The sequence below is a fragment of the Zingiber officinale genome, chromosome 11B (genome assembly GCF_018446385.1).
Source record: "Zingiber officinale cultivar Zhangliang chromosome 11B, Zo_v1.1, whole genome shotgun sequence".
NCBI classification, from domain to species: Eukaryota; Viridiplantae; Streptophyta; class Magnoliopsida; order Zingiberales; family Zingiberaceae; genus Zingiber; species Zingiber officinale.
In genome coordinates, this window is record NC_056007.1 from 85,259,093 (window position 1) to 85,280,931 (window position 21,839).

At 38.6% G+C, this 21,839-nt stretch overlaps 3 protein-coding genes and 2 non-coding genes across 6 annotated transcripts; 2 read left to right on the top strand and 3 right to left on the bottom strand.

The window, feature by feature from the left end:
* Positions 1 to 647: 647 nt before the first annotated feature.
* On the top strand, positions 648 to 7,570 carry LOC122034124 (pentatricopeptide repeat-containing protein At2g33760-like). Its single transcript, XM_042593249.1, has 4 exons — positions 648 to 840; positions 3,847 to 4,486; positions 4,574 to 5,010; positions 7,433 to 7,570. The coding sequence occupies exons 1-3, from the start codon at positions 648 to 650 to the stop codon at positions 4,995 to 4,997; spliced, it is 1,257 nt and encodes a 418-aa protein (XP_042449183.1). The 3' UTR covers positions 4,998 to 5,010; positions 7,433 to 7,570.
* On the bottom strand, positions 2,567 to 2,637 carry TRNAG-GCC. The gene has a single exon. It is a non-coding gene; the product is annotated as a tRNA-Gly (tRNA).
* Positions 3,716 to 3,786, bottom strand: TRNAG-GCC. Its single transcript has one exon. It is a non-coding gene; the product is annotated as a tRNA-Gly (tRNA).
* Positions 5,078 to 11,519, top strand: LOC122033516 (25.3 kDa vesicle transport protein-like). 2 transcript variants are annotated; one of them, XM_042592555.1, is made up of 7 exons: positions 5,078 to 5,346; positions 7,413 to 7,627; positions 8,164 to 8,324; positions 8,416 to 8,562; positions 9,318 to 9,394; positions 10,867 to 10,941; positions 11,389 to 11,519. In XM_042592555.1, exons 1-7 carry the CDS (start codon positions 5,176 to 5,178, stop codon positions 11,425 to 11,427), a joined length of 885 nt encoding a protein of 294 aa, XP_042448489.1. In that variant the 5' UTR covers positions 5,078 to 5,175; the 3' UTR covers positions 11,428 to 11,519. The 2 variants fall into 2 exon arrangements, with proteins under 2 accessions (XP_042448489.1, XP_042448490.1); XM_042592556.1 differs by lacking the exon at positions 11,389 to 11,519 and having other exon boundaries at positions 5,083 to 5,346; positions 10,867 to 11,146.
* LOC122033517 (inactive protein RESTRICTED TEV MOVEMENT 2-like) lies at positions 11,106 to 12,261 on the bottom strand. Its single transcript, XM_042592557.1, has 2 exons — positions 12,042 to 12,261; positions 11,106 to 11,894 (listed from the first exon to the last, which is right to left on the bottom strand). The coding sequence occupies exons 1-2, from the start codon at positions 12,148 to 12,150 to the stop codon at positions 11,341 to 11,343; spliced, it is 663 nt and encodes a 220-aa protein (XP_042448491.1). The 5' UTR covers positions 12,151 to 12,261; the 3' UTR covers positions 11,106 to 11,340.
* Positions 12,262 to 21,839: the final 9,578 nt, after the last annotated feature.

Sequence of the window (21,839 nt, forward strand, 5' to 3'; positions counted from 1 at the left end):
CATTCGTCTTCTTGTAGAGAAGGTTCTTGGGAGCCCGCAAATGCTGGTGCCAACCAGACACGTCTCTACAGAAATCATACCAATTACAAGATAAGATACGATATTTTAGAAATGATCCTGTCAAAAATATGAAAAAGATGAAACTGTCAATATAATGTAGTTGATATGTTGATCGTATCTTCATGATTCGAAGTAAAAAGAGATGATGAGTTGTCTTTTATATTGACCGAATTATTAGAAGGCCTTTGATCAATGTTACCTGTAGCCAATGATCGGGTTACCTCGGTCCCTGATATCTCGATGCTCGAAGTATGTCCCAAAAATATATAAGCAGTTAAATAATAGTAGAATAATAAAATGAATAAATAATGAGTACGGTGACGTACCATGATCCTGAGGGGCGTCCTCGGATGAATCGATGAGCTGATCATGACACTGAACAAGTCATCATGACCCAAAAAAGTAGGTGAGTGGGAGCCGTCCAAGGAGCTGGATCTGGGGGTGGCAGCCCGAAGTCGGACACGCATGGATCCGACAGACAACATGTGGATCAGAACTTGACAGTGACACACATATCGAGAGATGACACTGGCATCAAGACCAGACTATGATAGTGGCACATAGGCCGAATTATAATAACAACACGAATGCCGGAACGTCATATCTGCTCGAAACCCGGAAACGACCACACGCAAGCTGGAAGGTGGGACGGTCAGAACGAGATCACGGCGCACAGGCCAGAAGTGTATGACGGCGAGGAATCTGCACTGGATAAGCAGGATCTCATAGATGGCGGTTGCCGGCTATGGCGTGAAGGGAGCGACCGACTGTGGCGTGAAGGCAACAGTCGTGGAGCGCAACAACGACGTCCTCAGTGCCGGACTGGGTAGCGGCTTGCCGGCAAAGATGGAACACACGAGGGAGAAAGGGAAGGGGCTGCCCTAGTCCTTGTGTGTGGCTGTGTCGAATTAGGGAGGCGGCGTGGCAGCTGCCTCGTGCATGAGAGGCGGTATGCAGATGCGAGAAGAGGAGAAGAGCAACGCGGTCTATGCAATGGACTAAAGGAAGGGCGGCGGCATGCTTGACCGACGGCGGTAGCGGCTGGCAAGGGAGGACAACGTGGCATTCATCCCTCGCGGCGGCGACGTGTTTCAGTCGCTGCGGCTTGGATCGAAGAGGAGGAGAAGGGATAAAAGAGCAGAGGTCTCGCTAGCTGAGATCGCTGGAGGCGGCGACGTCCGACCAAGGGCAAAGGCGATGAGAGGGTGGTGCTAGCGCTGGGGATAGGCGCCGCTAGCCGCGTGGTGTGTGTGAGGCGGCGGAGTGTATTCGACGACCCAGACCGTGGTGGCGGCGACCCCAAATCCCCTCCCAAGACCCCTCTCGTCTTCTTCGTGGCGGCAGCTGAAAACCCCTCTTCTTTATGGTGGCGGCGTTGAAGAAAACCAAGCGCCAATCTCTTCTTCTCTCTGGTATGAACGGTGCTCACTCCTTACAAACAGAAACCCTTAACATGTCAAATGATAAAAATACCCTCCCTTTCACCTATCCTAATCTCATCACTGCATCAAGAGAGAAGTTCGACCAAGGAGGTTTTGTTAATTAATTATGAGATGAACGGTCTAATATTTTGCTCATCAAATAACTTTAAGAAATATGATAGTTTTTGACGTGATAATTTAACATCATCATCATCAGTAGTTCAATCTTCAGTCAGTGACAATTGAGCCCAAATTTAAAAAATTAAAATAGCCCAGTTGAAAACAATCCAATCGATCATAAGCCTAGCCCTGCCCTACTCACTATTTCTTTTATTTGCCGTTCGATGCATCGAGGAGCAAGCGAGTAGTAAACCGCAAAAAGTCTCAGAACAGTAACAACCAACAGGCGATTAGGAATTTAGAGTTCAATCGTAGCTCCTCCAACACCGGTAGGTTTGCCCTCGACCTCTCAGTTGAGTTCTATTTTAATGTTCAATATACATGCATATGTTATTATTTTCATAATTTAATCAGGACAGTTAAAAATCTTGACTACACCAGTCATCGTTCCAAAAGAGAAGCTTAAATGTCCTTGTCGTTCTTAGCCATTGTATTTTGAAATCCAATAATACTTGATTTTTTTTATATAGAAAATTAACTTTAAAATTAGAAAAGAAAACAATTTTCCTACAATAATTGTTTGGTGGATTTTGCAAAGTGCTCATTCTTTAAGTCAAATATTGAATGGGAGTATCACATGGTACCTCATCTTTTTGTATTGTTCGACACTGTTACTTTAGTAAAAAAACACATCATATTTTGAAGGTGCTTTTTTAAAATGATTTTTTTGTAAGATATATACTTATCTTACCGAAATGACCCCCTCTTGTGAGAAATGATAAGGGTTTTTATTTTGGGAGAAAAATGTCAACGAGGACTAGTGCTTTTTTTTTTTTAATAAAAAATTACTCATCAGGATCAAGTGAAATTAAGGGTTTGAATTTAAAGGACAATCTGCCCGAACCGGAGATCAAGCCAGCCAGAAGTCCGACTGGTTGATTTTGAGGAGTGTTAAAAAGAAAAAATGCACCAGCCGGGAATCGAACCCGGGTCTGTACCGTGGCAGGGTACTATTCTACCACTAGACCACTGGTGCTTGATTGTTCGTGATATATTTTTAGAATTTATAATATTTTATACCTAGACTGTTAATAAACTGGACGAAACCGTACCAGACATCGTCGACCAGAGGATGTGCAGCATTCAGCCTCTCTCGAGCCACCACCGCCACCACTCACCGCCGCCCCAAGTCCCTCCTCTCCCTCCTCCATCGCTGCAGCACCTCCCTCACCCTCCTCCCCCAACTCCATGCTCAGATCTTTAAGTCCGCCTACTCCCACCACCGCAAATCACATTTGAAGCATTTTTTTTAAAATAATTTTTTATTTCATATATCTAGAATTTACAATAGATTAACCTTGATAGACAATTTGATCCCATATTTCACCAATCAAACAAATTTCAGAGGCACAATAACACCTAACATGACACCCATACATTATCAAAAATTCAATTCAATCGTCACAAATATATTATTGACAATGTATAAAACTGTCTTTTTAAATTTTACTAATAAAATTAAATATCTCTAATAATATTTTTAATATACTTTTTTTAAAATATTAAGACCATAATTTTTTTTTTAGCCTAAGGTCTCAAGAATGGTTGAGACGACCCTAAGATAAACATCATGTTTTGTATGCAAACGATGGTTAAATTTGATGATTAAATTTGATGTGGTCTAATCAATTGGCAAAAAAGGATATTTATTCATCCCTAGTGTATTTATCAATTCGTTCTTCCATTAATACAGAAAAGATAAATTATAGATAATTACTAGTCATTAATATAAATAGTCAAAAGCAAGACATGATTAGACATGTCAAATTTTACTATTAATCAAGCAACCACCAGATAGGGGTTTTCATTTTGAGTGGAAAAAAAAATGTAAATGAGTCTCCTAAGAAATTAGATCCGACTAGTCACTAGTGTTTCTTTTAATAAAAAATCTTACTTATCAGAATCAAGTGAAATTAAGGGTTTAAATCTAATCGAAAAGTTTTTTTTTTAAAATTGAAAAGGACAATTTGCCCGAAGCGGTGATCAAGTATTCAAGGACAATTTTTTTTTTTTAAACCGGGTTGATTTTGACGAGGCCCAAAAAAAGGAAAAATTGCACCAGCCGGGAATCGAACCCGGGTCTGTACCGTGGCAGGGTACTATTCTACCACTAGACCACTGGTGCCCGATGTTTTGTTAATATATTTTTAAGAATTATATTTTGTTATAATTGGACGGTTAGTAGACCGGACGAAACCGTACCAGGCATCGTCAACCAGAGAATGTGAGCATTCAGCCTCTCTCGACCCGCAACCGCCACCACTCACCGCCGCCCCAAGTCAACCCCATGTCCCTCCTCCATCGCTGCAGCACCTCCCCCACCCTCCTCCCCCAACTCCACGCCAGATCCTCAAGTCCGCCCACTCTCACCACCCGTTCCTCCTCACCCGCCTCGCCCACACCTACCTGTCCGCCTCGCTACTCCCGGCCGCGCAAACCATCCTCAATTCCTTCCCCAACCCTCCGCCCCTGTTCCTGTGGAGCGAGACCATCAAGGCCTATTCCCGCAACGGCCGCTTCCGCTCCGCCCTCGACGTGTACCACCGGATCCTCTCCCTCGGCGTCTGCCCCAACGAGTTCACCTTCACCTTCACCTTCGTCCTCCCGGCCTGCGCCGGCGCGCGGGACCCCGACGAAGGCCGGAGGATCCACGAGGACGTGCTCAGCTTCGGTTGCGGCTCCAACATCTTCGTCGCCACGGCGCTCGTTGATATGTACGGGAAGTGCGGAGACGTCGGGTTGGCCCGGAGGGTGTTCGACGGAATGCCTGTTAGGGGTGCCCCTAGCTTCCATGCCCTAATTTCTGGGCGAGCCTCATTGCTATCGTAAGAATTCCCTAAGATCACTCTTTCAATTATAAAAATTGCAGCTTTCTATCACAATCTCACGGAGTTGGACTCGTAAACTACTAGGTATGTCTCGAATGGGGAGTATGAGGAAGCAATTTCCATATTCAACCAAATGCAGCAATCTGGAGTGCAATTTGATGCAATGACGATGGCAGGCGTCCTGCAAGCTTGTTCCCATTTGGGGACCCTCCAACGGGGGAAATGGATTCACGAGCAAGTCTTGCAGACCAACATGGATATCAGCATCCATTTTGGTGCAGCTTTGATAACCATGTATGCCCGGTGTGGTAGCATCAACGATGGACGGAGAATGTTCGACGGTATGCCCGAAAGAGATTTGATCTGTTGGACAGCCATTATCTCTGGATACGGGATGCATGGTCTACCAAAAGACGCAGAGGTTCTTTTCAATGAAATGGTGGCATCTGGAGTTAAGCCAGATGCCACTGAGGAGAGGTTTGGCTTAAACATACTGCCAAATGAATGAAGAAAAATAGAAGGTTATAAGTTCTTAAAAGTATATTAACATTAGTTAAATACATTTTTTTTTAAATAAACATTGAAAATTGCCTTCCTTACTAAATTACATTTCTTATTTATTTATTTATTTTAATAAATTTCATTCTTTTTACTATTATATACACATTTTGCTTCATATTATTGAGATGCCCTTTCGCGGAAGCGTTTCTCTCGCTGCTTCATCCTCGAGTCGGTGTTCCGCGTCACCAAGCGAGCGCTCGAACAGTTGCCGGCGCTGGACTCCGACTCGGTTCGCCGCAGTCTTTTCGTCATCCTCGCCAACGAGCTTCTTCCTTGCAGAGTGCGCTCCGTCGCTGGTGATTTCTTTTTTCTACTCAATCTCTCTTTTCCTTTGTTGTTTCTTCTCTTTTTCCAGATCTAGATCTACTTTTTTTTTTCCCTCCAATTGTCTGTTAAGCAATTTCGAATCATCTCCTCTATCTTCCGTCTGGGAAGATCACGCGTTGCGTTGTTGTCCGACGCATTGGACGTGGTCCTACGCTTCGACAAATCGTGCGATCCATTCGACTCTCGGTGAGTCAAAGTCGAGTCGGTAGGCATACAGATATCAGAGGATTTGAGAGTTTTGGTGTAGTTACTGGTGGGATTAGCAGCAGTCTGTTTTGACGGCGACAATTTAATTTTTCTCTCCTGATCCTTGTCCATGCTGGTCACAGGGTCATAACCTGACGATCCTGTATACTTAGTCTCAGGGATGGTATGGCGTTGTTTAACGGCGACATATATTCTATTGTTAGAAGAATTCAAGTTGAAAATTAGAGGGGCAGAAGAAGATCAAACAAAACGCTAGTGAACGTGATAAAAAAAATGATTTAATTGATTGAATATTATATATGATTTTGTTGCATGGAGCTCATTGGAAGAACATGATTTGTGTAGCTTAGCAAAATATTTAAGATGAACACCGCTTTACGTTGAATTATGAAAATCAGTTGCCAAAGTTTTGTTTTTTTTAACAATGAATTTGCCATAGGATGGATCCCGAGAAAATTGACATTCTTTGTGATTTTAAAAGCTGTTGTTTTTATCCAAAAAGTTTAAATCCATAACGTCAAGGGCATATTTGGTTGCAAGTAATTATTGATAACCTTGGTTATCTATCTAAGGTTATGTTTTTTAATCCTTTTTTGTTCAAGTAATGAGTGATTCCCGGGTAATGGAGCATGCTCGTCACGTCAACAAATAGAGGATATAACCCGGAATATAATTGCCTTGGAAGTGTGAGGCTTTACGTGATTCCGGGATTAACAAAAAAAAATTCCAAATTTTTTTTTCACGAAATGACTATTCCGAAGGTTGAACCAAATAACATTAGATTATGTTTTATTTCTCATAACCTTGGTTATGTGATTATCACATAACTAAGATTATGCATGATAACTTGAATGTGTTTGATGTCATGATGCCTTTCAGAATGTAGCAATAAGTAAATGTGTCATAATATGCAAACGAAAAGGTTCCACGTAGGTAAAGTCTCATGTTTGCATTAGATATCAACTAGTTACTTAGTCCACATTAAAGTCCTTCTATTGTTTTGTACTTCATTCTAGTGAATATCCTTGTATTTTCAAAACTATCTATATCTAACTTTAAATCTAACTATACCCATTTTTTAACTTTCCATGCAAGTTTTGAGTCTTATTATATGTGGGGTTTTAGTCCTGGCCTAAACAAGATGGTGCCTCAGGCTTATTGAGGTGGTGCAAGGTCAATACCCATCAAAGGAGGAGCAGTGGGAGGAGGAAAAATAGGAAGAGGATGAGGAGGAAGAAGAGGAATTAATTTCTTGTGTAGTCATTGTTCTTGTGTCTTGAGGTGTTTTCACAACACTGCTATCACGTCTCACAGAAGCAAGAAAAAAATGTTGTTCATTGTTTGCACCTGAAAAGCAGGAAGAAAATGACACGTGTTGTTCGCTGCTTGTATGTTGAAGGAATAAGGAGAGGTGATTTTGCTGCCTATGTAACAAGGGAAGAACCACAATATCTTGAAGCGGTAAAAGAAATACTTGCTGCTACTTGAAGGAAGAAGGAGTGCCACTTGAAGAGGAAGATGAGTAGACAAGGTGCTTCTTGTGCCAGACTTGTGATAATTTTGAACAGCCAGTGAAACCAGAAGTTTTGGTCATGTGCAAATGCTTATCATTATTAATGTAGGTTACTTTAGATCTATAACTCAAGTGAGAATCTTCTTAAACTGGTTAGTAGCCTTATTATTAGATTGAATGACCACGAAGTTCCATGATGAATTTGGTTATCCTGAGTCATGGTTGTCTGCAGAAATCGATTAGCTAGCGAAATTATTGAGTTTTGCTCCTCTTAACTCTGAATGTCCTTGTGATATTTTTAAAGTGTTTTTGTAGTTTTGCCTTCCATTCTCCAGGGTTAAGATGGTGAAGTTGACAATGATAGCACGTGTTACTGATGGCTTACCATTAGCTGAAGGATTGGATGATGGTCGTGACCAGAAAGATGCAGACTTTTATAAGCAGCAAGCTAAGCTTTTATTTAAGAATCTGTCGAAGGGTCATTATGAGGCTTCTAGAATGTCAATCGAGACAGGTCCATACTTCTTCCAGTATCCTAATCTTCTGGATGGTTGTTTTTGTTTTTTAGTATATCTGATAATTGGCAAATGGTCCTGGTCTTTAAATTCTTGTCAAGAAGTTCATTAATATGTAAGTATGATTATTCTTCATTCGCAAGCTTGTCATAGAAGAACTTTTAAGAGTTTTAGTTAGTAGACCATCTTTACTAGTAGGTGAGTATATGTCTCTTGATTGATCCATTTCTGATACATTACATCTTTTTTGCAAGTACTCTTTGTAGAAGATTTGTCTGATCCCATATATAGTTTCCAGACAAGAAGCTTGTTGTTGATGGTTCCATGTGTGGCACATACCGGTTGAGCCCTAATTGATTAATTAGTTTCTTTCTCTACCAAACCTAAAATTCTTTACCACTGTAACTACTTTCTTTTTGAAGTTTTGTGGTAATAAAATGTTCAATTATGTATAAAAGTATTCATAGCTTTTATAAGATAGGCATGGCCACTTTACTATATGTTTTAATTGTGCACATTCTACTATATTTCTCCTTGACTCAGTCATTAAGCTACATTATTGAGGGGCGTGTTTGTTACCTTACAATGTGTGATCGGTCTTACCCAAAGAAGCTTGCTTTTCAATACCTGGAAGACCTCAAGAATGAGTTTGAGAGAGTCAACGGGAATCAGATCGAAACTGCCGCAAGACCTTATGCTTTTATCAAGTTTGGTAGAGTTTTCTCCTAGTGTAACAATCATTTACAATAACCCAATTATATCTGAATTTTGTTGTTTTATTGTTTTCTTGGTGTTGTATGTAGATACTTTCATACAGAAGACCAAGAAGCTTTATTTGGATACTCGCACCCAGCGAAATATTGCTAAGCTGAATGATGAACTCTATGAAGTCCACCAAATAATGACTCGCAACGTACAGGAGGTTCTTGGTGTTGGTGAAAAGTTAGACCGTAAGTTTTTAAATTTAATTATTTGGTGTAGGTTTGCAAAGAATTTAGTGAAAAGTTGCTTACCCTGTGTTCATCACTAGTGTGATTGAGTTTTCTAACTTCGTATCACTGAATTTCCTCTTAACAAATGGAAAAATAATTTTCTTTGGAACCACAGTTCTCTTTAGAATCACACTTTTTGTTTCTCTTTCCTAAGGTTTAAGCTAGTCAAAGAGGTAGCTCCATCCTTAAGTGAACTACTAAACGCATGGAATTAGATACCATAACATTTTTGCAGTCTATTTCTGCATATTATTGCATTATGCAATAAAGCTGAAATTAATCAAGGAAATATGGGGCATTATCAGTAATTTTAAAAAATCTATTCAATTGCATTAAGGCATAGGCCACCAGAATCTTTGGCATATACCACAGCTGGTTTTCATTGTTGATTTTACAAATTTCAATTATGAACATTAAAATCCTTTCTACCCTTTTGGCCACAGAAATTAGTTCATGGCTAGTTCTTCAATTCTTACTAGACTAATTGAGCAATGACCATTATTTTGAAAATCTGATATGTGAAGCAGCGTCTCCATTCTATTTTCTTGGAATCTGTTAAACTCTATGTAAGACTATATTGTTGACAATATTTAAATCTGTTAAATAAATTTTTTATTACTCAACTTGATTTTTGTTTATCTTTGAAATTTGTCATTTGAGAAACTAATTTTTATATATATATTTTTTAAATGAAAATTATGGACTCTTTGCAGAGGTGAGTCAATTATCAAGCAGGTTGACATCTGAGTCTCGAATATATGCTGATAAGGCTAAAGATCTAAATCGACAGGTAAGATATAAAAAATCCTTGGGTGCCTTTTAGATGTGTAATTAATATGGTCAAAATCAATTATTACACCAATTGTATTTATTATTTTAGAAACATAACAAATAATTATGGCCATTAACTTATACATGTGGTTTATTGATTTTGTTCTATTTCATAATTAAATGCCATGTCGGTCACGTTTTACATTATTTTTTTCTTTTCTGAAATTAATTTGTAGTGACTGCAAAATATAGTGACATGGACCTGCAGTATATACCTATGATGACTATTCTGTACAAAAAAAACTAACTAGTGACTAGAATTGTTACAACCCCTAAAAACTTAATGTAAACTTTTGTTTTGATCAAATTTGTTACAAATCTTGGGACATGTTTAGCAAGTAATCCTAGGATGTCTTGCTTACTTTTGTTTCTTCTTCATTGTTTTTTATATACATGTTTCTAAACTATCTTAACTACTAGTTTCAGACCTCAGCTTTTAGTAAACCAACACTAAAAATAGCAATTGTGAGGTAGATAAGCTAGCAGTTTCTTTTGTTTTACTTGCACCATTGATTTCTGCTGCATTGCCAAACTGTATTAGTAGGGCTTATCTTTCAAAACTGATAGCGCCTATTACTTGGCAACATATGTAAAACAAAAGAATGCTATACTTGAGTATCCAGAAGCACAGTAGCCATCATTGGCAACATATGTAGAACAAATTTTGTTATTCTTTTGGTGGTTTAGTCATGGTTGTTTTTATATTCTTGCAACTTAACAATGTTTTTGACGGTTTGATACTGGTGCTAACCTTCAAAATTTGTGGATTATTATTTAATCATCATTATTATACTCCATGTAGTTTGAAATCCACATACACTTCTTATTGAACGATCAGTAGGTCTATTAAGCTGGACGATGATAAGTGAGTACATCATGTTTATGTTGCAATGGTGGCATAACAGACCATACGACATGCCAATGTAAAACGGGTCATGTTGCTTATATGCTGACTTGACCCGACATGGCGTAGGCCATGCTTGGCATGACCCTCCCTAAAAGTGGATTGCGTTGTGTGCAATCTCCTGACTTACAGGTCGTCCCCGTAGGCCTGCTCGTGAACTTAGACAACCCACAAGCATTATTTTTAATTGTATACATATATTTTTTGCATGCCATTTTAATTCCTAAAATAATTTTAAAAATATGAAATCTTATTATTTGTTTTAATTCTTAAAAGTGATAACAAATTTTTATTTTATTTTTCTTGTTTTTTATTAACATTCTTTATACCCCTGCGGCATTTTTCACATGATCATCAAGAGCAGGAGGTCCTGCTCAGAACTGCCCGTCGACACCCCTGCTACTAAACTACTTTTCTTTATGTTTTATGCTTTTGTTGCAATTTATCTGTGGCCTGAAAACGGGTGTAAGAATATATCGTAGATAATGTGTTCTCGTCCACTGAACTTTGAATCCTCATCCTTGCAGGCTTTGATTCGAAAATGGGCTCCTGTCGTCATTGTTCTTGGAGTAGTAATGTTTCTCTTTTTTATTAGAAAGAAGGTATGGTGAATCCAATGTTGAGATCCCATCTCATGTTGTCTCCATCATGTGCCAATTTTGTGGTTTTGCCCATATCAATATACCTTTAGAATATAACAAAAATGGAGATTGCTCAGGCCATATAACTGCAATTAGGTACACTCATCTCCCAGTGAGAACTATCATGTGTCAAATTCTACTGCAATATTAGTTCCATTTTCTAAAAGTTCTTGGTTGGTACATGATCATTTTCTATTTTGTTTTATTTTTCAAATCTGTGTTTAAATAAACTTGTATAAGCTTTGCCATTCCCTACACAGATTAGAAACTGTATCAATCATCTCTGCTTTATTTGTGTATAAGAATTCTTTGATTAAGGTTACAAGTAATTGTTGATGCTTGAGTCATTGACAAAAGTCTTCATCTTGTCTCTGCCTTGGTAAACTTGTATTTCAAATAAAATCCAAGACCAAGGAACACCAGGGTGGCCACCGCAACATTCATTAGCAGTTTCTTCCTCACCGGAGTTAGCTCCACCTCCCTGCCACCTGTGCCATGTGCCACCCCCTCACTCCGGCCATTGGTTTTCAAGCTTTCAAACTCTGCCTTGTCATAGCTGGGCTTCAAACTTTCCGATGGTGCTGACAGTGCCTTTTTCTTTTGACTATTTGTTTTGTCTGCCTTATTCTCCTTCCCTGTTGCATAGACACCTGCGGCAGTGGCGGAGTGCTTGTCGGTGGTGGTCGGTTTAGGTGCTGCCTCAATAACAGCAGAGACCAGCTTGGGGAAGAAGATATGGAGTGTATCGTTTTCGAACTTGGCATGCACCTTGTTAATGTCGCAGTTGGCTGGTATTTGGAGGTTTGTGGAGAATCGCCGCCATTGCTTGCCATCAGTGTCGAGCGGCCGCTCGCCGCTGGCACAGATGTTGCCTTGGGTATCTATCTCCACCTTGAGTTGCTCCTTCTTGAATCCTACAACCCCCAACATCAAATTTTTTATGTAACTGATAGGTCATGGTTTACAATCCAACGGTATTTGTTTTCAAAAGATAAAGAAGTTACAATTCGTTTGGTTTATTATTCCCTAGGATAATCGCAAAGAGAGAGCAAAGAACTTGCCGGGTACATGAATAAGAGCAACATCCAACTTTTCTCCGCGAATCCACTCAAGAAGGGGGTTGAAGTCCATGTACATGCGGGGAGGCATGGTTTTTGACTTGGCATCCATGGACGAGATGAACTACTGATGTTTACTGATATATAGTCTGTTTTTCGATAAAATGAGAAGGGATATGGATGAAGATGAAGACGACATTCCTTGTAATTAGTTTCTTATATATGCATTCATCGTGTTGATAACATTGCTTGGGATGGTGGATCTATCATTCAACAAGTGAATTGGATTTGTCTTTGGAATGAGGTATTCTCTGATGGTTTGTCATTCGACGTATACGTTCCTTGCCCTTGAATGGGAAAATTAAGAGGACAGAGATGCCTTCTTTACCTCGCACTTTTTTTTTATTTGAAGAGAGAACTGATACTTTACTTAATTAGACCTAATGTTCAAACTTAAATATCATTGCCCAAAATTTGAGAAATTAGGCCCGTGCAAGCCATTTGATCTCTATCTTCTTAAATTAAAACTTAGTCTCCAAAGCTCAATTACCCTTGTTACGATTCAATTAGATAAAATCTACAATATCAATCATGACCAAATGATCAACTAACATGGTGCATTCAAAATACAATTATATGGCCCTTTGAATTTATAAATAGCTAGAAATAATAATTCACTAGATATCTCACTTTAACTTTTTCTTAAAAAAAAATAATCAAACTTTAGATTATGTAAAATTATTTTATATTGTTAATATTTAATATGATACAATATAAAGCTTAGCACCTACTTACTAGCCTAGCGAGGAACCTTCCATTCACTTTCCTTTACCTTGGCTAAAAAGATATTGTGCACTCATTTTGATGCGTCTATGGAATGATTAATTGACCATCCTTAATAGTTGTTTGTGTAAAAATACACAGTGGATCGAATTTTTCACTCATGGAGCTATCAAGACCAATCTCGCAAAGGAGTGATAAATGCTTGGTCAAAATTCAAAAAGATGAAACGGGTCGAATCCTACCATTGCAATGGAAATTGAAACGAAGGTGGATGAGAGTGATTAAAGCATAAAGGAAGAGAAACTTGAGACAAAGAAAAGAGGAGAGGAACCAAAAGGTCGTGGACCCCCTTCCAAAATGAATGAGTAAAAATAAAGTTTTGGAACAATCATTTCCAATTTGATGTGCTCTTCGTTTTTTGCTACAGTGTTGTCTTGAATGATCATTTTCATTAATGGCTTTAGCACCAAAGTAGTTTGAATACATTAAAGCTTCTATTATTAACTTCTATTAGAATCACTAACTTCTATTTTTGTTATATCTTGAGAGTACTCAACCATACTAAGGTCAACTAGTCAATTAGAATCATCAAAATATATTCTTAGTTATTTGAGCTTTAATTTCTTGGGCTTTAAATGATCATGTGATATTCATCTCAAGTTTCTACTGACATGATAATTTTACCACCATATCAACTTCTAAACACGCTTTGACAGTAACTCTGTGTTTGTAGTTTGTGATTAGTGTGAAGTGTGAACTAATCTAATCATATATATATATATATATTAGCTCTACCAACTTTTACATGGAATCTTGTCTCCACCTTAATTCGCAAGTGGTGAGCCTTGTGCTTTCTTTCAGCATCATTCTGACTCAGTGAGACAGAGAAAACTCATGCTTACACACATGCATCATGCATGAGAAAAAAAAAACAGAGAGAGGAAGAACTTAGAGAGATGGGCACGTAGTAAACATATATAATATATATCAATGATCAGTAAGGTTCTAACTAGTGTTGATGCAATACTGAATATTAATTAGATTCTGTATTAATTTGGCTCTGAGAGTTTTGATTTAAAGATTTTGGTCGGTGAATCTTTTCCTTTTTCACTTTGCTTTATGAATCTCCCAACCCACCTTCAAGGCCTCAGCTATCACTTCCTCCTTTTTGTATAATTAAAACCCATATTACTACACGCAGCCTAATTCTCGAGTGCCTGTAAAAGCTAGCTAAGCAAAGGTAGTGGAAGACAATTTATTATGTTTTAAATTTAATTAATTAGTTTTGGCCATAACTTTTATTTTATGACTTCTCTGTCATCTCCATATGAGGCAGAGGTAGTGCCTCAGTGCAGCTGCAGCCATATGACTTCTCTGTCATCTCCATTCGCATGCTTTTCTACCCTCTATATATAATTTACTCTCTATCTCCCATTCTTTATGTAGCCTCTTCAATTCTTCCTTACACAATTTTTTGAGCTTCCATTGATTATTTTGAGGGAGAGAGAGAGTGAGAGAAGTGGAAGTGGGTGTTTGGAATGAAGCTTGATTCAAGATCTTTTCAAGAAAAACAGAAAATCATAGAAGGATATGAGTTTGGTTTTGGCCTGAAGATCTCGGACCAGGCTTCATTCCTCACACCTTAATTCCAGAACATATATCAACTAAATAAGGCTGAATCTGAAACAGGTAAATAGTTATGGTCACTTGTTTTCTTATTCTCAGATATTAATTAGAAACGAACCACTTGTTTTGCTGTTGTTTTTGTTATGTTTTGAGTTTATCTTGAAAAAGTTATATACGGGATTATTATGTGAAAGTTAACTTGTTTGTTTTTGTTATATATAATTGAACTCATCTCTACAAAAATTCTATATGCAAATTTGAAGAATAAATAACAAACTAGGGTTTCTAGTTCATACTGTAATTTATTGAGAGAGAGTGTGTGTGTGAGAGAGTGGGTGTTTGGAATGAAGTTTGATTCAAGATCTTCTCAAGCAAAAAGAAAAAAAAAATTAAAGAAGGATTTGAGTTTATTTAAGATCTTGGATCAAGCTTCATTCCTCACACTTTACTTCTGGAATATATATCAACTAATTAAGGCTGAATCTGCAATAGGTAAATTAGTTATGGTCACTTGTTTTCTTCTCGGATTAAATTTAAACAAAGCACTTGTTTTACTCTTTCTTATTAGTTTGATACATAGATTATTATGTGAAAGTTAAGTTGTTTTGTTTTTGTTACATATAATTGAGCTTATCTCTACAAAAAGTCTGTATGCAAATTTGAAGAGTAAATAAAAAACTAGGGTTTTCTAATTCATACTGTAATTTATTGTTCTGACTTCTGATCACTTTGATACACTATTATGTGAAAGTTCATCATATTTGTTGCTTTAGAAAAAGGAAAACAGATTGCAGAGAAATCATTTGTTTTATTTTCTTAGATTTAAATGTGATCTTATATCTACAAAAAAATTTACATGTATTGCAAATTTGAAGGAAAAAAAAAAGAAGTTCATATGGCAAGATTGTTCTGATAATTTTTTAGTTTATGTTTGAGCTTGTCTCTACGAAAATATAATATTCAAGTAATTTGAATGGTAAAATAGAAAACTTAAGTTTGTTTTGATCAGTTTGATAGATTATTTAATGTTCATCTTACAATGTTAAAAAATATTTTTAGAGAAAAAAATAATTAATTTTGTAAGGGATATCAAATTGATTTCATGCAGATTAGTTGAATATTTGCCTTGTTTTATCAAGAAATTAGGTCTCATTTAATATTTTTTTAAATCCAAACGTATGATATGTTAATTAATAAGATCAAATTTATGATACTTTGCAACACAATGGATCTAGAAAGAATATAATTAATCAGCAATAGGATTCTAGAGAAAAAAAAATAATTAATAGAAGTTTAACTAGAGTAAAATGAGAGATAAATAATGTTAGTTTTCTTAAATAATAATTATTTTTCAAAATTTCTATTGTTCCCCTTTTTATCTATCATATAAACTTGTTACTGTGAACAATTAGAGATTAATTATTGGGCAGATTGAAAAATGTATAACTGAGCAAGCAGTTAAACAACAGACAAAATTAGATAAACATGAAAGGCATTTGGTTTGTTTGTATTTTTATTTTTATTTTCAGAAAATCATTTTTTTTCTTTTTTTTTTTGAAAAATGATTTTTTCACATTTTCTATTTTCTTAGAAAACCCTCTTTTTTTTTTCTAAAAAATGAACGTGAACGTATATCTCATTTTCTCAAAAAATAAAAATAGAAAACAATATAAAAAATATAAACTAAATGCTCCCTAAATTTTTTTAATTTATTATAATGCTCAGTGCAAATTAATTATACACTAATTGATTACTTATACATTGCACAGAGATAAAATAATAAGTTTTTTTTTTTGAAAAAAAGTATTAGAACGTCCAATAAATTCTAGTAAATTGAAATGAAATTTAAGTATGTATACACGTGTAAAATTCAATTAAATCGAAGATCATGATGACCCATGTATCAGTTTCTAATCCTTCACCATGAATACTGATAATTGTTTTAATGAAATGATTATTCTAATAAATTTTCCTCCTCGTTAATTATTTAATTTAGTCTCTAATTTTAATTTAATAAATTGAATTGGCCAATCTAACTCGAGTTCAAGTCAACGGCCATATTAAATTAAAATATTTTATCATTAAACACCTTTAAAGTTTAATATATTTTTTTTGTTGTGTGTATAAATACATAATCCATGTTGATCCTGTCCGAAGGCGCAAAGTCGGAAAGTCGGGGAGATGATAATTTCGCTGATTAGATAAAGATCTCGCTCTATGCAAAACAAAATCAAAATTAGGAAAGAGGTCTCTGACGTTGGTCCTCCGACACTCAAGTCGGAGTCAGGAGAGGGAAATAGTGAGTACTAAGGATAAAAATTTTCTTGCCTTTTTTATACCTGGCGCGCCCTTTTTATACCTTTTCTGGTGACCCTCCATCTTTTTCTATTTAATGATATTAATTACCGACAGAGGATATTTTTGTATTGATATTTTCTTATTTAATGATAGATTAAGTATTTTATTTGATTTTCTCTTTCCCTTATTAATTATCTATTTTATTGCTTTATTAAGCATATAATGCCAATGTCATTCTTCGAGTCGAATGAGTGGCCCACTCGACTCAGGATCCCTGTCCGCGTAGCTTGTTCTCCTTCTGACTGGACTAATTATACTTTGTTTACTCGGATGGCCAATCAGACAACGATCCCTCCGATCGGCCGATGAACCTCTTCCCGCTCGGATGCCATAGATCCTTGCTTAAGCCCTGGTATTGACCGTCTTGACTTTGACCTACACCGTGGCAATTGACTCGTGCTAGGTAGGCTCTTTCTTATCGCCGCATCACAAGCTAAGTCTCTCCTTCAAGTCTAGTCGAAGGAGGTTGCAAGTCCGATTGACTGAACAAAATGTGTCTTTGGTGGCTATGAAGCTCGTCCGGGACAAATGTCATAGTGTCCGATCAGACTATAATTTGTAACCACTGACTGACCCATAAATCAACGCCACTCAGCTGTATTTTGTTGTTGTCGAATTCATTCCAGTGGCTCGTTCCTTGCGCCGATCGGGAAGATGAGCAGCAATACTTGGCCAACTTGTCTTATACTGTGTTTCTTAGGGTGAGTCCGGTCGCAACTGACGTCATCCAAATTTCTTGAAGACCATGCAAATCCTTGCTAATTATGGTTGAGCACACGGTCATGCCCTTTTAATTAAGTTCATTAAATGCTATCTGGTGCTCGCAGGACATGTGTCCTTTACTGCCGCCGCATGCTTGATGTGACAGGCGAATATTCGCTTGTGACGAGACGTGTGTCATTTTAAAATCAACGGTTGGATCCACTTCTAGGTTTATGTAACCTTGGATCGGACGGCTGAGGACGATCGACCGCGAGGTTTATAAGCCTCGCGTGCTTCACTGTCTTCCTCACTTTGCGTCTTCGTCTTTGTTGGTGAGCATCTTAGCGACACTGCGTCCTTCACCTTTTCAATCAATCTCAGCGATTTCTCTAGTAAGCTCTCATTTCCTTTCAACCGAATCTGTATTGTTCTTTCTTAGTGTCCTCTCTTTCAGTCGAGTTTCTTCGCGGTTTCTCGTTGATTTTTAGTTTCAATGGCAAGCTCTTCTCAACCTCCTGTCTCCGTCTCTCGACTCTGGTATACGTCCACTGAGTCAAGGTTCGACGGAGGCGATGCTGAGAGTTTGAGAGTTGCTTTTGAGATCCATCCATTATCAAATTGGCCTTCCTTCGGCTTTTGACCACCCGAACGAGCCGCCTCCGAGTTTTGTGTGCTTCTTTAGGGACCAATTTACTGCCGGTCTACGGTTCTCGATCCACCCTTTCTTCTCTGTCGTTTGTAAATATTTTCGCATTCCTCTCCATCAACTAGTATCGAACTCCTTTTGGCTGCTGTGCGGGGTCGTCGTTTTGTTCCGGCTGCACATCATTTACCTTACTTCTCGGCTCTTCCACTATTTCTATTATCCCAAATTGTCCAAGCCGGGGCTTTTCTCTTCCAAGCCCGAGTGGACCTAGTCTTCTTTGACAAGATGTCGTCCTCCAACAAGCATTGAAAGAACTACTACTTTTTCGTTCACTTTCCTGAGCGGTCGAATTTCCCGACTAGATGACAATTAGAGGCGCCAAACCTTCCAGAGTTCAAGAAATACAAGAGTCACTCGGATTACCTTCATGCAGCTTCCAGTTTGGCCGGTTAGAAATACCACATACACAAATTGCTGCTGGAGGGTGTCCTCTATGTGTTCGGCCTGAGCCTGATCCGCACAAGACTTTCGACCAGCCTAGGTATGCTCCTTCTTGATCTAACTTTTGAATCTAACTGATTTCTTCTTTTCTTTTATAGCTCAAGTCATGCTGCATGCATGTCTGGCCAACAAAGCCAAACTTGTGGACGTAGAGATCAATGTTGCGGTCGTGGCTGAGTTAGAGAGCAGTAGTTTGCAGCCGATCGACTCTCAAGAAGATCCGCTCGGAGAGAGAGTAGGAGCCACAGCTCAAGGGAGCGAAGGAGTAGCCAACCATATAGTCTGCGATGTAGTGGTTATTGCAGCGAATCCCCCACCCGGGCAGCTCTTGGCAATTCTAGTTGTCGAGGCCTCAGAATCGGCTTCTTCAGGGGAGCCTTTGATAAGCCAAAAAAGACGCCGCATGGAGATAGCTACTCAGGCGACAACCTCTGCTACATAAACTCAAACAAGGACAAGTCCATGTTTGCTCAAACAAGGACTGCCAAAGACTCAGAAGTCGCGCATCCGTCCAGTGTCAACATCTCAGTTGAGTGGTAGAGCAACCTCGACCTCGTCTGCTCTAAGTGGCCAGTGCCATATAACGGTGGTTATCTATCTACCAATAGATGAATAGCGTGACTCAGACAACGCTGGAGCCCGAACCCCAGAGCACCAGATAATTATCTAGGGTTCGCTTGCATAGATATGGGCCGATGCACGGGCCTGTACGACGGTCATGCCTCCAGGGACACTTGCCGATAGTCATACCCAGATGTTCACTGGGTAAGTATTTTATATGTTACTATTTGTCGCTGATCAACCCTAAGAACTTTTTGCTTCCTCGTAGTATTGGGTAGACAGCCTAGCCATGTGTCAAAGGCTGACATTTTTGGAGTAAGAAGTCAAGCAACACGGGCCCCGAGCGGCCAATCATCTGCTTCCTAGGTGTAGCTGGAGCAGATGAGTGCTGAGGTGGCTCAACTAAGAGTCGATTTGAGTGCGAGCGTTGAGCAACTGGAGGCGAAGAAGAGCAAAGGAGCCAAGCAGGCTGACCAATTGGCTCGGCTTGATAAACAAGTCGTCTCCTTCGAGTCCAAGTTTAATTTGGAGAACACCAGGAAGCTCCGAGCCATCGAGGACTTGCAGATCAAAAATAAGGAGTTTCGGGTGTTGGCCCAAAATCTAAAGGACACTGAGGCCACTTTGAAGGTCGAGTGAGATGGACAATTGGCCGACCAAACCACAGCGAAGACCCAACTCGTCGAAAAAGATGAAGAGCTGGTCAAGTTGAAGGAATAGCTGAAAGCTTCCCGCGCAACTTTAGAGACTTACCAAGGAGTCAAGTCAAGCAGGTTTGATTTTATGAAGCAAGCCTACATCCACTTGGATGTTTTTAATAAGAAGGTCGCCAATCGAGCACTTCGCCTTTTCGACCTGGTTATCGACGGGACACTTGATCAACTCAAAGAGGGTGGCTACCTCCCCTCTGTCCTAACAAACAAGGTCATCAGTCGGGACAAGCTGACTGAGTCACTACCCGACGATATTTTAGATTTTTTGGAGTGAGTTGCTTCTATAAAATTGTCTTGAAGTATCAATGAATGTGTGTCCGTACAGTGAACTGCTATTTTTCTTTGTCTCCTTTCTGGCCATTCAACTTTTTCTACTTGTATTTATATCAAGTATTGTCGCGTAAACTGCAAGTGTGGCCTCATGGTTCTTCGATCGACAACGGGTTATCTATTTTCTTAGGTGATCAATCAGTTCTGGTTTTAAGGTCTTCGCTCGACCATTTTATGGCGTAGACAAGGGTTTAAGGTCGTCGCTCGACCGTCGGTGAAGACAAGGTTTAAGGTCGCCGCTCGACCGTCGGTGAAGACATGAGTTTAAGGTTGTCACTCGACCGTTGGTGAAGACATGGGTTTAAGGTCGTCGCTCGACCGTCAGTGAAGACAAGAGTTTAAGGTCGTCGTTCGACCGTTGGTGAAGACATGGGTTTAAGATCGCCACTCGATCATCGGTGAAGACAAGGGTTTAAGGTCGCTGCTTGACCGTCGGTGAAGACATGAGTTTAAGGTCGTCACTCGACCGTTAGTGAAGACAATGGTTTAAGGTCGCCGCTCGACCGTTGGTGAGAGGAAAACTTCGATTTTATTCTTGTTTGTCCTGCATACAGAAGGCAAATACACATACATCTTCACTTGCTCACGCACCTCTCATCCGGGCCTATAGGATTGGAGGTGATTCGCGCTCCACGATCGCTCAAGCCGTCTGCCGTCTTCATCCTCCAAGTAGTAGGCCTCCGAACGAAGTTTCTGTACGACCTTGTAAGGAACCCATGGAGCTTCGAATTTAGTGACGTCATCGTCCGACCTTTTTATTCTTATCAAAAGATAAACATCTCCCACTGTAACAACTACCACTTTTACAGTAGTGCCCATGTGGACGATGATTTACCTTTCATTTAGTTGTCGGGTTTCCTAGAACCCTGCAATGAATTGCAGACATGATTAATGGCATCTTGTATCTACACTCCAGGTTCTGGTAGATAACACCACTAGAAATGTTTCAACTAATGAATTAAATACACCTAAATTGTCCTTAGTTCTTAGAAGACAGTCTACCTTAATGTCCAAGTCCTATTTCCAATCATTACAATTGAGACTACTAAGTCTTTTCTATAGTATAACAACTAGGAAATTGACAAACATTTTAAATCCTAAGAATCACAAAAATATTTGGTCAAGATCAATTCCTTAAAATCTCCATGAATTTTGTGTATACAAAATCGAAGAGGAGATTTTATTCATTAATTTTATTATCTCGTCAACTGTACTTTATGACTAATAAACTAATGGTTGATCTGTCTTTGATCAAATATTTGGTCAAAACTCTTTGAATTTAAAATAACATTGATTCCTCAAACAATATTATTTAAATTCACCAACACCTCAAACACCGTGAATTTTGCATGCCACGTTAGTGTGGACGTATACAAATTCATCATTTGTAAGAGGAGGGTTTTACCCATTGACTATCTTGTCAATATAACTTTTTGACAAATAAAATTACCTCAAACATCATGAATCTTGTATGCCACGTTAGTGTGGACGTATACAAATTCAAACATTTGTAAGAGAGGTTTATTAATTTTATTATGTTGCCAATCTAGTTTTATGACAAATCAATAGTTGGTTTCCCTT